Genomic DNA, 17,442 nt, shown 5'->3' with positions numbered 1-17,442 from the left:
TTTACGTGACATGTTTTGCTTAAAGTGTTGTTCACACAGCTCCTCCTCAGTAGTGTACACCGGTTCCTTAATGGCTGGAACTTCCTCTTTCAAAAAAACGACGAAGCGCTTCGAGAAAAGGTAGGTAGTGCGCTTCGCTTTGCTCGTCTTGGCGGGGGCACCGTACCCCCAGATCTTTTATCCCAAAGAAAAACCAATGAGATATATTTCATCAATATAAAAATATACGGAAACCATCTGAGAAGGAAATATCTAACTATGAAAATCATTTAAAAGCTAAAAGGGTTGCTCGTGAGCTCAAAGCCTTAGAAAAAACATAATCAGGAGAAGAATATTATGTTTGTTTTTATTTTTATGATGAGACATTATTCATTTTAATGTTATGCATGCGAAAAGACTTGTTTGAATACGTAATATAGTCAGAAAGACTGATAACTCACGTGATATTAAAGAAGATTGATCAATGTGATAGTAAAACCTAAGGTAAATAAGTAAGAACAATGTTTAAAGGTGCTTCTTTTTTCCTGACTAATTCCGTGATTAAAACTGATATGTAACAGGTTTACATTTTTATTACATTTTATTGAATAAATAACACATCTCATAAACTTTTACTTTTATTTAGTACTTTCTACATAATTATTAAGTTATAAAACTAATGTCGAATATGATTCTATCTGCAAAATGTGTCAAAATTATAATTATTCAGATTTATACAGAATAATTATGCAACCAAAAAAAAATAAAAAAAATGGTGCGTTAAAACTATGTTATATAATTTAAAAAAATAATCAAAATAAATGACTTAAATTTGATGACTTACTTCACACATAGAATCTTTTACAGTGAGTCGGACACTTTTTTTACCAAGTATAATATTCTAAGTCCCAGATAGACCTGCTTACGTAGTTCTTAAAGAAAATTGAAACCAAGTATAATATTCTAAGTGGTATATAGAACAGTATACACAACGGTGAGCAAATCGTTATAACTTAATCTAGTGGGCTATCTGCATTTTCTCGAAAAATACCATTAAATTGAGTTATATGAAAATTAAATAAGCAATAAAATAAAATTATAATTCATGTGTGCCAAATTACAGTTTATTATCTTTAACACAAAAAAAAGTATAAGGATTCTACTTCTGTTTTGCTCTCCTGTAAAATTGTCATTTTTCAATTAGAATCATATACGTTGTTGTCGTCGATTATTGCTGATTACCTGATTAGGTACAATTATAATCTAGCGGTGTATATCGTGTAGGTACCTACTGCTCATAGCTAAAAGTTTTTTAATAATTTACCCCTTGGCTTTAATAGAAGTGAAGTCACGGCAGAAGTGGCACGGCCAACGGCCAGGAGCGGTATTCGACATGCGTTAAGTGACGTTTCGTGTTGAACTTCAGTTGAATGGAAGAAATCGTGTATTGTCGAATAGGTAAATTTGACATTAGCAATCCACAGTTAGGCGACAACGAAACCAAACCGAACCACGCAGAGTTCAGAGCCATTTTAAACCGTATAGTAGTAAGAAAACAAAGTTGATTTTTGTTGCATAATTTTTTCAATGAATGAGTTTTGGTTGTACCAAATGATACTTTCCACAGTTGATGAACAAATGATTCATTCCACTGTTGAACTGATGTTGAAGCCGAAACTGACAGTTGTGCATCTCGAATAGGGCCCCAGGTATATGGCACGAGCATTTTCTGTCTCTGTTCTGTTCAGTTCTCTCTCTCTCCCTCTCTCGCGTGATTGCAATAGGAAAGTCATATGGCGAGGAATGAACGTGATCATCTGATAATATCAAATAGGTATTAACAGTACAATTTTTTACTAACAAAAACAGCTGGTGGCCTAGCGGTGAGAGCGTGCGACCGCCGGATTGAAATGAGTTGACAATGAGTTTTTCGGAACTTATGTACGAAATATCATTTGATATTTACCACTCGAATTCATAAAAAATATTGTGGAAGGGAAAGTAGAAGGAAGGCGGAAGAGAGAGAGACCAAGAAGAACATACATGGGCCAACTAAAGGAGAAGATAAACGTCGTATCGTATCAGGCGGTCAAACGAAAGGCTCAGGAAAGAGATACATGGAAATTGCTCCACCGACAAGAGCTAGGTTCTTAAATTAATGATGATGATTTACCAGTCGCTTTTCGGTGAAGAAAAACATCGTGAGGGAACCGGACTAATCCTAACAAGGCCTAGTTCCCCCTCTGGGTTGGAAGGTCAGATGGCAGTCGCTTTCGTAAAAACTAGTGCCTACGTCAATTCTTAGGATTAGTTGTCAAGCGGACCCCAGGCCGTGCATGCATGCAGGAAGGCATGAGCCGTGGCAAAATGCCGGGATAACGCGAGGAAGATGATGACTTACAAAAAACCTATTCATGATAAAAACATACATTATTACATCGCTTCCAACTTTATAAACGCGAGAACTCAAAATGTTACTAAAGCGACTTGACACGTTCTTTCCGTGTTCCCTTCATATTCTGTCTCTGTCCTCTGTATTACCTGTCTCTGTTCTGTGTGGTACTCCCCCGAGAGGAATGAACTTGAGCAGCTATCTCTGTCTCACCTGATAGCAATATGGTGCCAGCGGAAATCATACAGCGGCACCGCCAGGTAAATAGCTCTAGAGGCGCCAGCGCCCGCATGGACCAGTCGCGCCGCGCCCCGCCCGGCTAACTCCAAGGAAAGGAATGAGCCCGTGCGGCGACGCGAGCGGAGGGAAAATAACGTGCCTTGCCCGTAACCGCCGCTCTGTGGAATAATAAATATTGTTAGTATGAAACGGTCACCGATTTAGATTATATTATTTACAAAGGTTCAAAAAATGAGGATACAAATGTTAATAATTTTCATACATCAGTCAGGGGTGGTTTTGGCCGATAGTGACAATCGGATTGTAGATTCAAATAAAGTTAATTTAACTTTCGGAAACAAAAAGTAGGTTTTTACAATTATTAACAAATAGCTTTTGCCCGCGACTTCGTCTGCGTGTAATCAGTAACAGCATCTAGAGTAAGTTTAGCGCATGGATAAAGTTTAATAGCAATCATTAACTTTGAGAATAAACTTAATTGCTTGACATAAATTATCAGTCAATTCATCAAATCTCTCAATTTCACCCCCCTCTTCACTCTCTATAGGGACGATTTCCGACATAATAACTATCCTATGTCCTTCCCCGGGACTCAAACTATCTCTATGCCAAATTTATCCCAGAAATCATCCTTTATGGGGGTGAAAAGGGTGGTGGAAATTTGTGTGGGGAATCAATAACCGCTGAACCGATTTAAATGATATTTGGTATGGAGCTAGTGTGAAATGTGGGTAGAGATATAAAATAGTTTTTATCCCCGAAATCATCCCTGAAGGGTTTAAAAAGGGTGGTGAAAATTTGTATGGGGAATCAATAATTTCTTAATTGGTTTTTAGGGAATAAAACTCAATATCCTAATTATTATTTACACGCAGACGAAGTCACGAGCGAAAGCTAGTGCTCTATAATATAACGAAAACATAGATAGTTCCTATTCGTTTGTGGGTTCGCTGAGTGAGCACCCGCTGAGCCGCGCATCACACCTTTGATGCCACTATACAGTTCATTACGCTGTCTGTCTACTAGTTTAGCTAATTTTCAACTAGAGACGTAACGTGTAGGTATACCTAATAGCTACGTATTTAAATTGCAGAACTGTGTTCAGCGTGAAATATACATATTATGTATTTATAATTTTGACGACCGGTCTGGCCTAGTGGGTAGTGACCCTGCCTGTGAAGCCGATGGACCCGCGTAAGGGCATTTATTTGTGTGATGAGCACAGATATTTGTCATAGTCATAGGTGTTTTCTATGTATTTAAGTATTTATATATTATATATATCGTTGTCTGAGTACCCCTAACACAAGCCTCCTTGTGCTTACATTGGGATTAAGACAATCTGTGTATGAATGTCCTATAATAATTATTTATTATTTATTTTAGTAACCAATTCGATTTCAGGGTCAGCTCGTCTTGCAAACAAACGCTACCAAGACAGCGCAAAATTACACAAAATATGAAAAACACATATGCACTGACATGTGTAATTACGATTAGGGTGAAATATAAACTGAAATAAAAACACAAGTTAAAATATTTTCATTTAAATAATTTAATTTGTTATTATTCACAACGACGGGACTTAATCGTGTAAAATTTTACGCGTTTAAATCCCGTCGTTGTGAATAATAATGAATAAAAATCGTGAAAGTTTAAATCAGAATTTAATTTGTATCTCATATTTACTAATATTATAAATGCGAAAGTAACTCTGTCTGTCCGTTTATCTGTTACCTCTTCACGCTTAAACTGCTGAACCTATGTGGATGAAATTTGTTATGGGGATAGTTTGAGGCCCGGGGAAGGACATAGGATAGTTTCTATCAATCATCATCACCATTAAACGAGGACGAAGTATAATAACTTTCGCAAGTAACAACACAGAATAAGTTTTAACACTAAGTACAAAAAGTTCACATGCCCTAGACAAGTCTTTAATTAGTAGGGAAAAAAGTAAAAAACAGGTATAAGGCAAGTATCAAATAATAATACAAAATTATCTGAGAACTGAAATGTAAGACCTAGTTGTTGGCATAATTCTAATCACCAATATTTGTTTAAAGTAAAATTTCTTCGAGATTTCCGAAGAAATATAATAGGTACATTTTCAAAGAAAACAAAGTGGAAAAGTAGATCAAGTAATAGCCAATATCATTTTACATTCCGGCAACCAAGAGGGTTTAAACAACAAGAAGATCTAAGATAATTTTACTTCGGGCAGCAACAAGCAAGAAAAACAACTAGCTAATATAAATTGTTGCGTAGTTTTTGCTTTAGACTCAGTTATAATAAAATTGTAAACAACTTAGTGTTTACTTGACATAAATTTTGTACCAAGTACCTTTTCATACTTTAGTACTTACTTTTAGACAATGAATTAAATTAGATTTCAAGACTGAAATTCATACCAATATTATAAATTATAAATGCGATAGTCTGTCTGTCTGTGTGTTACCTCCTAACGCTTAAACCGCTGAACCGATTTAGTTGAAATTTGACATAGATATAGTTTAAGTCCCGGAGAAGGACAAAGAATAGTTTTTATCCCGAAAATCATCCCTTAAGAGTGTCAGAAGCGGGGTGGAATTGAGATGATTAATGAAATGCCTGATAATTTGTGTAAACAATTATGCATATGCTCAAATTGAATGATTGCTGTTAGACTTTATCCAGGCGCTATTCTTACTCTAGCTGCGGTTACTAAGTCCACGCAGACGAAATCGCGGGCAAAAGCTAGTTTATAATAAAATTTACTATAGCTAATATTTTTTTCTAGCAAAAATAGTGTAAGCAAATCAAGTTTTAACCCCTTCGCCTTAAGTCAATTACATTCTAAGCAGCTTAAAAGAATTGCTTAAATTTTATGTAAGTGGTCAATAGAAGTAACCTAGATATTTTAACTACCGACTAATTTGTACTTATTGATATTTATGGTGACACGAGTAGCGTAAATTCCTTTGAAAACTGCTGGGAAAGATCTCCAAGGAAGCCATTCAGGTTAATCAGGTTGTACTATTTGGGCCGAAGACTGAAAACTTCTTTCTATTACTATAGGTAGTTACTAGTATAAACATTACCGATTTCCTTACCTCTGGACGAAGCCTCAGAGACACAAACAGCCTAAACGTGTTCTGAAGAAGCTACCCAGGTGTATGATTTGAAATGATTTTACTACTTACCTTACCTCTGAGCGCAGCCTCAGTACCACATAAAGCTTGAACTCCCTTGGAAAACCATCAGGGAAGAGTTCTGACGAAGCTATCCACAGATAAAAGATCGGTCCTTAGATTAAAGATACCCACTGTACATAACTATAATGTTATTACTTACTCCTGTGTTGACACCTTTCTTTTCTTACCTCAGGACGCAGTCTCAATGACACGAACAGCGTAAACTCCCTAGGGAACATCTTCCCATTAGGGAAGAGTTCTGACGAAGCTATCCAGATGTAGGAATTTGGCCGAAGGCTGAAGGCGTGAGGGCGATCCGCGACGGAGCCCCACCGGGCCTGGGCTGGGTGAAAGTTACGGCGGGCGCCTGGCGCTAGTGGATTTATTGTACCTGGTGGCAATTTTGTTAGTTTTGTTAAAAGTATGCAATGCAATAAGTAAAGGTGCGTTTAAATCTAGCAAATGCGCCACGAGCATGCAACCATGTTTGCTTCAGATTGCGCGCTTAATGATTTTGTAGGATTCCATGTTTGATTTTGTATATTCTTCTTCTATGACAAAAAAGTAAATGGTACACTTTTAAGTGAAAATGCCCAGGTACAGTGAGGTTCGAAATTGCATGGAGAAATTATGAATAAATTCCATTCATAATTTCGAACCTCACTGTACATTAAACTGAACGAGTTTTGAATGATGTTTCCATTTCACCGAAATAATAACCGTCGAATAGAATATGATTAATTAATTAGCATTCGGAAACACGCAATAGGCAATTTAGGTAATTATAATGATAATTATTTTATAGTAAACTTTTCCCATTTGGCAGTTTGGTAACTTAGATAAAAATATTTTATCAACGAAACAGCTCGTTTGTAGTATTTTAATATGTTATCTATTTCACTTCTATAGTTAGTTTTGGTTCGTTAATATTTAAATAATTGAGAATGGTATTAATTACGTTAGTATGTATTATCCAAAGTTAATAATAGGTACCCTAAATGCCCATAGTGCTGCTATATGCATATGCCTGCCGTAACATTTGTCAGTTGGAATTTAATCACCAAAACTCAAATAAAAAAACTGCTTTGATACCCTCCAGTGTCTAACTGTCAACATAAAATTTAGATCTAATAAGAAAAACTTGTCTCACTATATCAATTTGAATCTATGACTGGATAGAGATTGATTGCCCGTATTTTTTAATACGAAATAAAATTGAATCTTGAAATGCCCGACTATTTCCACCATTTCACACAAGACAAATGAAGATTTAAGACCGGTCTGGACAATGCTCAGTGAACTTTAAGATACAAAGTTTTCAGTGGTTTGCAAAATAAAGTTGTTAGAGACAATAGTAAAATAGTTGTTAGAGATAAAGTAAATATTATCGTCGGGTCCATATTGGCTTACATAACATTACTTGTCATATTATTTTTCATAATAACGCTTTTTGATCATAATAATCATTTGTCATAATTTTTTTGCGTAGAAATTTGTTGTATATTTTGTATTACCAAAATCATTGCTCATAATTATCTGTAGGCAGATTTTTTTAACAACATAATGTCATTTCATTCGTCACGACTCATAATGGTTTTTATAATAAACTTATTAATTATAAACTTAAATTGTATAAGAATTTGAAAGCATAACATATAAAGTATGGGTGTATTGGAACGTACACAGCGATTTTTAGAAAATTAAAAGTAATAAATAAAGCCAATTACATGTAGTTATTATTTCATACCCCATTTAATTTAATTATTATTATTAATTTTTATTAGTCATGTCCCCGCAACTTTTTTATTTTTCATGTACCTAGCCTATTAAGCTATTTCGGCCCGCCAAGGAGTCGACGAAGCCCCGCTTCGCGAGGCTCCTTTTTCCGCTCTGAGGAACACAAGAAACCTAACACTCCTCCTCGCTTCGCTCGTCGTCGTACCTATCCCGACTCTGGGACTGTATTTCTTTTTTGATAGCAAGTTGAATGTGGTGTGGATGCAAGATACCTGACAGTTTATAAATAAAACCAAGTAAAGTTTAAAATAAATATTATATAAAATTTTATTACTTAAAATCGTTATGTTAAAAAATAAATATGATATAAAATTTTATTATTTAAAATCGTTATATTAAAAGAATATATGAAAATTAACATTAGTATTACAGATATTTATTATGATTGACATTATTAACATGAATGATTTGGTGTTACGATAGTTATGCGCAAAGACAAGTTATAAGTAATGATCATTATGATATAAAATTATATAACAAACATTTTCGGACTTCCAATAATCGAAGTCGCAATTTTATGTGAACTTTGGCGCACCCATTATCGTCTGATAATATTTCCTTATTTTTTAGGAAGCCTAGTTTAGTGTCCCACTGCTGGGCAAAGCCCTCCCCTCATTTCTTTCACTCAACCCTGTCGCTTGTACTTTCCCGCCAATCCGGATAAAATGCGTCGAAAACGTCCCGCCATCTCCTTTTCGGTCTGCCTGAACCCCGGCCTGCACCATAGATGGTGATCTGTGGGTCACACTTGGTAACCATTTTGGCCCACCTTTCATTTATTTAAAGCATTAAAAAATGCAAAGTAAATACGAGTACGACTATAATTGTCCGTACATGTATTGGCGCGAGCGAGACGTAAGGACGACTGACATCATTTAGATATAACTTTGAGGTCAAAATGTAAGTTTGAATCGGCGTCATGGCTCCTGTAGTACACCATGGCAAAGCGTAGGCCAATCTAAGGGACGCAGCTATGCGGTGGAATAAGATAGCAATATCACTTGCTCCCTCTAACGCATAAATGCGTCCCTTTTAGCACGTTGGGCGATCGTGTGGAGGAGCCATCAAAGCAGTTGCAGATAGAAGGATAACATTTACGACTACTTAGAGCACTGTCAACTGAACGCGCAACGTAAATACATTGAACTATTATTTACTGACGTATAGAACAGGCACACAGAACCAGTATTTTGCGCCATGAGTTGCTGCCGTTTTGGCATCAAACCATAGAAGCGGAGCGTGAATCTCGCGATCTGAATGCGTAAGCGCCATTTTATTATTGTTTTTTAGGGTTTCGTACCCAAAGGGTAAAAACGGGACCCTATTACTAAGACTCCGCTATTCGTCTGTCCGTCCGTCTGTCCGTCTGTCCGTCTGTCCGTCTGTCTGTCACCAGGCTGTATCTCATGAACCGTGATAGCTAGACAGTTGAAATTTTCACAGATGATGTATTTCTGTTGCCGCTATAACAACAAATACTAAAAACAGAACAATATAAATATTTTAATGGGGCTCCCATACAACAAACGTGATTTTTTTGCTGTTTTTTTCCGTAATGGTACGGAACCCTTCGTGCGCGAGTTCGACTAGCACTTGGCCGGTTTTTTTTATATTTTAATATTGCTTATATTTTATGAAATGAACATGAAATGACTCGCACTTGGCCGGTTTTTTATATTCTTTATTTAAACGTTATATAGCTATTACAAAGACATAATAATCTGAAAATTCTACCCTAAAGTTTATAACTTCTTCTATAATATGAAGACGAGGTTCATTATAAAATGTGACATGTGACAACAACTCGATGTCTACTCACCCTCACAATCGAAAGTGTTGCAGGTCCGGCCCTGCTCCCCGAACCCTTCGCAGGTAGCCCGAGAACAGTACCTCCTCCGCACCTGCATGCCGCCGCCGCAGGTTTTGCTGCAGGCCCCCCACTCCCCCCAACCCGCCCAGCCTGAAACCAACATTATTCATTTTAATCTTGTACACTACTACCTATATATCATAGATAAGTTTTTGGTACAAGCTTTTATCGCTGACTGTACTTTTCACAGGCAACTAATTCGTCGAGACAATCTAACAACCCCAAACACAATTAGGTTGCGTTGTTTTATCACAGAATTTCCATGGTCACCTCCTGTCTCCATCATCAGATAATCTCCATGTCATCATAATATTGCATTGTCATCCGATTTACATATGTATGCAAACTTTCAGCTACATCAAGAATCGGATAGTTGGTCAAATTTAGCTTCCAAGATTCCCACACTCGCTAACATAGATACTAACAGGGCAAGTTAAATAAAAGCTTGTAATAAATAAGTAAACTTACTTATTAAACATATTAATAACGGGTCACTCACGTATTTTAAATCGAAAACGCTCGACATGTTTCACTCCGTACCGACGCTCTCCTCCTCTCCTCCTCCTCCTCCTCCTCCTGATGACGCTCCTCGGTACAGAGTGAAACATGTCGAGCGTTTTCGACTTAAAATACGTGAGTGACCCGTTATTAATATGTTTAATATGTCTGTGTTTCACTGAAGTTATGTTATTAAAGTAATCTTACTTATTTCTATATGACTATACTATAATAAGACGCAATCAAATTGTAAATAAAATTGTATTCAGACCCAGTGAAATCTTGCTCTCAGAAATAAATATAGGTGCAAGCAATATGCATCAATTCAGAACGTAAAGTTTAGACAAAGATAGATATAACTCCGTAATAGATAGATACAGTCTAAGGAAAAAACATGCCTCGAAAATCAAGAAAATTTGATTCTCGTTCAGAGGGCGCTACTAGTTTTGGCCTACAGTCGTATAGATGGCGTTGACGGTTTCGTTTGTTATTTAACAATTTTAACGCATATCAGTGAAAGAACATGGGTCAAAATCATAAAAATAATTAATGCAAATAAAAAAAATCATTTATCTATAGGTATATTTAAATACATTCTATCGTATTTTTATAAATCTTCATTTTTAGTTTTAAAGTGTGTCGACAGATGGCAGTGAATTTACTGGGGTTACAAAGTTTACTATGACAGTACCGCTCTAGTATAAGTTACTCTATGGTTTAGATAATCGTCTCTTTAAATATATTTAAGGATATGAATAATATGTCTAAATTTAAATAATACATACTCCGTATTCGGCAATAATACTTCTATCGATTTACCTATTCCAAATCAGTTCGAAATAATATAATTAGTTTGAAGGTTAAAATCTCCTTAACTTTATAATTTCACTAGCAATTATAAAGTTAAGGAGGATGAACTGGCTCGATAGCATCAAACAATGGACAAACATCAAGGACGCGGCCACGCTAACAAGACTGGCCAAGAGTAGAAAAGACTTTACAAAGGTGGCCACCGACGCCCGCTAGGGCATGGTAGCAGAAAAATAGTAGATTGTGTCACAAGGGAGCAAAATGACATATTTACGGCTAAAGCGTACAATTGAATCCTAAACGAAGCGAATGATTCTATAATAAAATCCCGAGAGTAGCAGGGTTACGCCCAAGATGGAAATAATTTTGCTACCATGTGACAAATATTGCTTTTCACATCACCTATGAGGTAATTATAATGTTTAAAAAAATTATTTAAGCTAAAAAAATAATGCGCAATTTTTTTTAAATAGTGTCCTAGAAGAGAAAAGTGTTACTTTGATCCCTCCTAGCAGGGAAGAAAAGTGCCACTGATCCCTCCTAGCAGGGAAGAAAAAGCCCTTTTTCGATTTGGTGATGTGAAAAAAGAATTATAAAGTTAGAATGTTATTTGATTAAGCTTAGAATAAATTTAAAAGTGGAAAAATTACTGCCTTGGGTGAGACTTGAACTCATGGCCTCTGGATAATAGCATCGATCGCAGACGTTTCTGCTTGTTAAAAATTAGTTATTTGATTAGTTACCTAGAGGTATGATTATAATGTAGCATAGGTTATTATTAGTGTTTTCTGACTAAATTGAGTATAATTAATATTTATGATACATATTTTTTTGACGACCGGTCTGACCTAGTGGGTAGTGACCCTGCCTGTGAAGCCGATGGTCCTGGGTTCGAATCCCGGTAAGGGCATTTATTTGTGTGATGAGCACAGATATTTGCTCCTGAGTCATGGGTGTTTTCTATGTATTTAAGTATTTATATATTATATATATCGTTGTCTGAGTACCCATAACACAAGCCTCTTTGGGCTTACCGTGGGACTTAGTCAATCTGTGTAAGAATGTCCTATAATATTTATTTATTATTATTTATTATTTATATTTGGTGGTATTATTTATGTTTATTTAACAAGAAACCTCGATTTCCTCGAACCTCAAGCTTTAAACAAACGAACGCCAAAACATACAAAAATAAAATAATCATAGCGTAAGGTTAGAGGTCGCAACACTTTGCCGCACCACCCACATAGCCTATTTGATATCAGAATAATTGTACTGGTAACAATTATTATGTTAATAAACTTTTTTTTTGTAATTATCCCTAACTAGCGACCCGCCCCGGCATCTTACGGGTGCAATGCTGATGTTATACATATAAACCTTCCTCTTGAATCACTATCTATTTAAAAAAACCGCATCAAAATCCGTTGCGTAGTTCTAAAGATCTAAGCATACATAGGGACAGACAGCAGGAAGCGACTTTGTTTTATACTATGTAGTGATACCCGTAAAAGTTAATAACAGACCTTTAGTGTCAACTGTTCACAGATATGGAACTGCTTTTATAAAAGAAATAGTTGAAACAAAAGCAAATCTGAATAGAATTCCAATATTCAGTGTTATCGGAAGCTAATCCCCTATTGTAAAGGTTTGCTAAAACCCTATTCACAAAACCAACCATCGGTCTTATAAACATAACCAGTATAAATAACCTAACAAGCGTTACTCGTAATTGGTATGCCTATAGAGGTCTTTGCTACGCTTGCCAGGAGGTGAAAACAGGTCCATGACGTTTTGTGAATTCTGCGCTGGAATAATCCAGCATGCTCCCATGGGTCTCGTAAGTCGCGACTCAATGGAGTTAAGCACATCTGCTCCAGTAGAACTCTTGGCAGTTTCGAAAGCAGGAATTTGGATAGATCTAAATTTACCTACCGGAACATTAAGATAAGATAAAATTTATTTCATTGAAAAATATCCAAAAATACAAACAATCGTAATATGCTTAAATAGGTACTTATATACTATAATGTACAATCATGGTTTAGAAAAGTAAACATAAAATTTAAGATCTTGTAAGCAAAAATTATAACTGGCTCTAACATATTTTACATCAATACCTAAACTAAGTAACTTAATACTTGTATTTTAGATATTTCATGTTAGTAGGTCAATGTCGTGTAAGTTAGGTGCTTATTGAGCAAAAACAATAAAGATTATATTAGTACAAGAACGTAGGTAAATAACAGTGAATTGAAACGTTTCAACTTTGACAATACATAATAAATAACAAAATAGGTCGTTTATTTTAGAGATAGGTCGTCTAGTCTATGTTATTTAGATGTCTTATTTGGGCACTTTTTTTTTACACTTAATAGCAAAAAAAGCGAAATATATTTTATAAGAACTGTACCCGTTTTATTTTCTTTTGGCTAAAAGTAAACATTAATTTGTTTTCACAAAAAAAGTACTTATGATTGATGACTGTTTCACTTACCTAACATGTTTGTTACTACATATTTTGGGGGTAAATGTGAGATGTTTCATACAGTATAATGTTTCTTATACCCCAAACAATAAATACGCTCCCTGCCGAGGTTTTCCCGAGGGGCTACAGTATGGGGTTATTCAATAAAGGAGTGTACAGGTTTTTAAAGGGGCGGCAACGCGCGTGTAATATCTGGTGCTGCAGGCGTCCATAGGCTACGGTAACTGCTTGCCATCAGGCGGGCCGTATGCTTGATTTCCACCGACGTGGTATAAAAAAAACGTAGGATAAGGTTGTTTGTGTGTGTTGTTGCATCAAAATCAAATCTCCCCCAGTATGTCACAAGCAACCAGACGTTTGTAATTCAGTATATCGACAATTTGTAACCAAAATAGTCAAAGCACAACTAAACGTAATGAAATTACATCTGTGTGCAGGTTAAATGCCAATGCAGAATTGAAGTGAACGCTATTCAATGTTTGGCTTAGCTCAGATTCGGCTTGTGTTGGTGACATACCGATGTGAACAGAGTACTGTTGTACAATACACCGAATTGCGTGCTGAGGCAAATTGGATCGTCTTTAGAAATTGAAACGGGGAGCTTAGCTGGTGTATTGCGAATTCGATAGGTAAGCAAACGGTAACACAAATTCGAAATTGTAATAATCTATGTACTTTATAGTCGGACCAAGCTTCGCATGGCATTTGCAACGACAAAGTGTGGAAATGTCACCATTAATGTCAAATTTCTATGAAAATATGTTGTTTATACCCCACACTATATTCACACCATAAACAAGATACCTACATCAAACAGACAAGTTAAACAAACGGAATAAATGCGTCAAGGGTAGTAAGGTAATAGGTATGTATCATAGTCACAAACGCAGCGACAAAAATGAAATAATCGCAAATCACGTGAACTTAAGTAGTATTTTAAGTTTAATGAAATCAGGACATATTCTGATTTAACAATTTGTTATGTTTTGAACTGGTTTTGATACAACCTTGCAGATCGCTTACGTTACTCTGATTGGTCTATGAGAAATTAAGTGAAAGTCGTCCGTGAGATGCACGCCAATCACCAAGACTATCAAACCAAATTGTTAAATCTGAATTCAGGCTCCTGCTATCAGTCAAAAATTCCCACTATTAACTTAACGTTGCTTACAGCCAGATAGTAAAAGGAATTAAAAAATGAGTAGGATTCACGTAGTGCTGATTTGAATATAAAATAAGACTAAGTATCTATGTACAAAATATCGAATTTTTAATAAATGCGATAACCTCGATGAGCTTATTATTCATATTTGACATAAAAATCGATAAATAATTGAAGTTCCATAAGTAAAAAAAAACACTGGCAATGCCATTCCCATAAAATATAATGAGCTCTATTGACGAGCATCATTTCAGATTTATTTTTTAGGTACTATTTTCTTAACATAACCTTTAAGGGATTGTAATTAAAATTTAACGTATTCCCTGAAGAAAACGTGGGGCGAGATGAAATTGCATTAAGTCTCATACCATATTTAATGTCGGTGTGATAGGATTACCCCGCGGACGCCAAAGAGCTACATTTTTGGTAATTTAACGAAATTTCGTTCCAAAAGAGTAATTAATTAAGCTGCTTATACGTAGAATTAATATCCACATTTATATTTATAAATGAGAGTTCTGTCTTGAAAATAATTTAACTTCTATAGTCTTCTTCTTCTTCTTTTAAAATTATGGCTTCAGCCCAGTGGGACTATTTCGCCAGTATCAAGGTATTGAGAGGTTTACAAACGACAAAAATTGTACGGTTGTAGTACAAGACAGTGTACGGTGATTTGTTAGCTCTTGTAAATCGATAGCTAGTCTTTACAAGAAGCACGTGGACTACCGGCCGCTGACTCCAAGATGGTGGTTAAACGCGCTTCAAAATTAATTCTCCATTCACTGCACACTACCACATTAGTTTACTGTATAATAAGCTATCGATATTACACTTTAAACAATATTAATAAGCAAAAAACAAAGTAATTAATCACGATGCTAACTATCAAGATGGCGCTCGAACCGGAAGTCAAATTTCTATAGTCTGTTTTTTTTTATTCCGTAGACTACAGTGACAACCACAAATGTCAAACGTGGAAATAATGTGACCAGCTTAAAACAAACAGTGCTGATCTTTCATTTTGTTTGTGAATAACCGATAAATATTAATTAATTTCAGATTTAAAATAAACAGTAAATAAAATCTACTCGCTACATGTCAGGAAATAAGCAATAAATAAAATCTACTCACTACTAATCTACTCAAACATAAAAAATTACATTGACGTACCGCCGACCTGACTCAACGCCATTTTGGTATTTTTGGTTTACGTTTTCGTCATTCGTTACATTACTCGTATAGTGATCGGATGTATTCAGTGCGTTTTCTCTCGTCTTCATCAACAAATATAAGTACCTCCCAATAGTTTATTTTTCGGTTAGTACCGGTTGTAGCACATCACTATTTATACATACATACATACATACATACATACATACATATAATCACGCCTATTTCCCGGAGGGGTAGGCAGAGACCACGGATTTCCACTTGCTACGATCCTGACATACCTCTTTCGCTTCTACTATTTATAAGACTTAAAAAACTAGCAACACATAAAATTTTAATGTCATTTTAGTCTACGGAATAAAAAACAGACTTTAAACCGCTGTAATTACCTACGGACATATAACTCAGAAATGAGGTAGATAAGGAGCTGTGGCCACGGCTAGTATGTGGCTAATAGTAATAATATTTGTTGAACAAAAATATTTTGACTGACGGATTGAAATAGTACATTTCGATGCTAGTGCGGAAAGTATGTCATTACTCCAACTCAAATGAAGAATGACATTTCCGCACGTGTATCGAACGACGTTTTTTTAATACAGTTGCGAAAAAATAAGAAAAGCGACAAGTAAGGAACGGAATTCGAAACTTATATTATTAATTCTGTGACATCATTGACATTATGAAGAAGTGTTTTTCTAGCTTTTATTCGACTAGAATAGATTTTGTTATTATTATTGAACCCACTTCAATGAAAGTTTTTTTTTTCAAATGCATGTTCTATAAGACAAAAACAATTGTAAATATTAAAACATTGTACGATTATTACCTAAACATCATTATTTATGATTATTTGTGTATCGTATATTTATAAAAACAATATCGAATGTTGCCTTTGGAAACTTAAAACATACGCCTCCAGGAAAATACGCCTCTTCTTTGACAGGCGTTTCGTTCCATTCAGACAACTTATTAAGAACGGTTTATCAACATTAAAAAATAAACGTGTTATAATACTTATAATGATGAAGAGGTAAGTAATAAAATATGAAATATGCATATTTTTCGTATTCTTATATTAACAGTAGGTTTTTATGTTGATTACGACGTTTAAAGGAAACTAATATATATTAACACTCATCAATAAGTAGTCATGAATTGAAACAAGTAAAAATTAAAAAAAAAAATGGAAAAGTAAAAAGCACTAGTTCGCGAAAACCAACTTTCCGCACGCTAAACAGCCACGAAAAGTAGCACTTTTTGAGCAACTGTATTAAAAACCAATTTAAGGTACGATATTCGTTCTCTTGGCAAGCGAGGAGTATAACAAGGAAACAGGTATCCCATTTTTTTGCGCTTTAATATTTATGAATCAATCAGTAGAAATATAATTTCCTATCGGCCATCTTCCTCGTTTATATTCTTTACCCGTATCTATTCCGTTATATAGATGTTTTGCTATTCTACATTCTACTAGTTTTATATTAATAGTCGGTTAAACATAAACTTTTACTAGCCAGACCCGAGAAATGGAGGTTTAAATTTTTTATTTAAATAATTCAAGTACGTGAACTCTTTCCTCCCTCGTAAAGTTCACCGGCATTGCAAGCTATAGGTATAAATTATTCCCAGTCCTTGCATCTGAGCAGAATATATGTGGTCTTAAAATCCGTAGCCATTAAGTAGGTATGCGTTATATCTCTTCGGCTGTACCGGGCTTGATCAACTGCCGGCGAATCGCATCGGCTGCGCTAGAACCAGACGGTAGACGACCGCGTGTTAAGGGGCCCACTGACTATCAGTCCGCCGGACGATATCGGCCTGTCAGTTAGAACAAAAATTTGACAGTTCCCTACAACTGAC

The 17,442-nt window shown here is 35.5% G+C and overlaps 1 protein-coding gene across 1 annotated transcript in view; it reads right to left on the bottom strand.

Annotated features, from left to right (window-relative positions):
- Nucleotides 1-17,442, bottom strand: part of LOC134744909 (uncharacterized) — a gene marked incomplete at its 5' end in the record, with an annotated part of 55,641 nt that overhangs the window by 11,695 nt on the left and 26,504 nt on the right. Inside the window, 3 exons of the mRNA XM_063678857.1 lie at nucleotides 2,585-2,769; nucleotides 5,973-6,175; nucleotides 9,401-9,541. Coding sequence (XP_063534927.1) covers nucleotides 2,585-2,769; nucleotides 5,973-6,175; nucleotides 9,401-9,541 — 529 coding nt within the window. The remainder of the gene's footprint in view (nucleotides 1-2,584; nucleotides 2,770-5,972; nucleotides 6,176-9,400; nucleotides 9,542-17,442) is intronic.

The sequence above is a fragment of the Cydia strobilella genome, chromosome 10 (assembly GCF_947568885.1).
Source record: "Cydia strobilella chromosome 10, ilCydStro3.1, whole genome shotgun sequence".
Taxonomy (NCBI): domain Eukaryota; kingdom Metazoa; phylum Arthropoda; class Insecta; order Lepidoptera; family Tortricidae; genus Cydia; species Cydia strobilella.
Note: the sequence above shows the minus strand (reverse complement) of the source record. Positions and strands in the feature narration are given on the sequence as shown.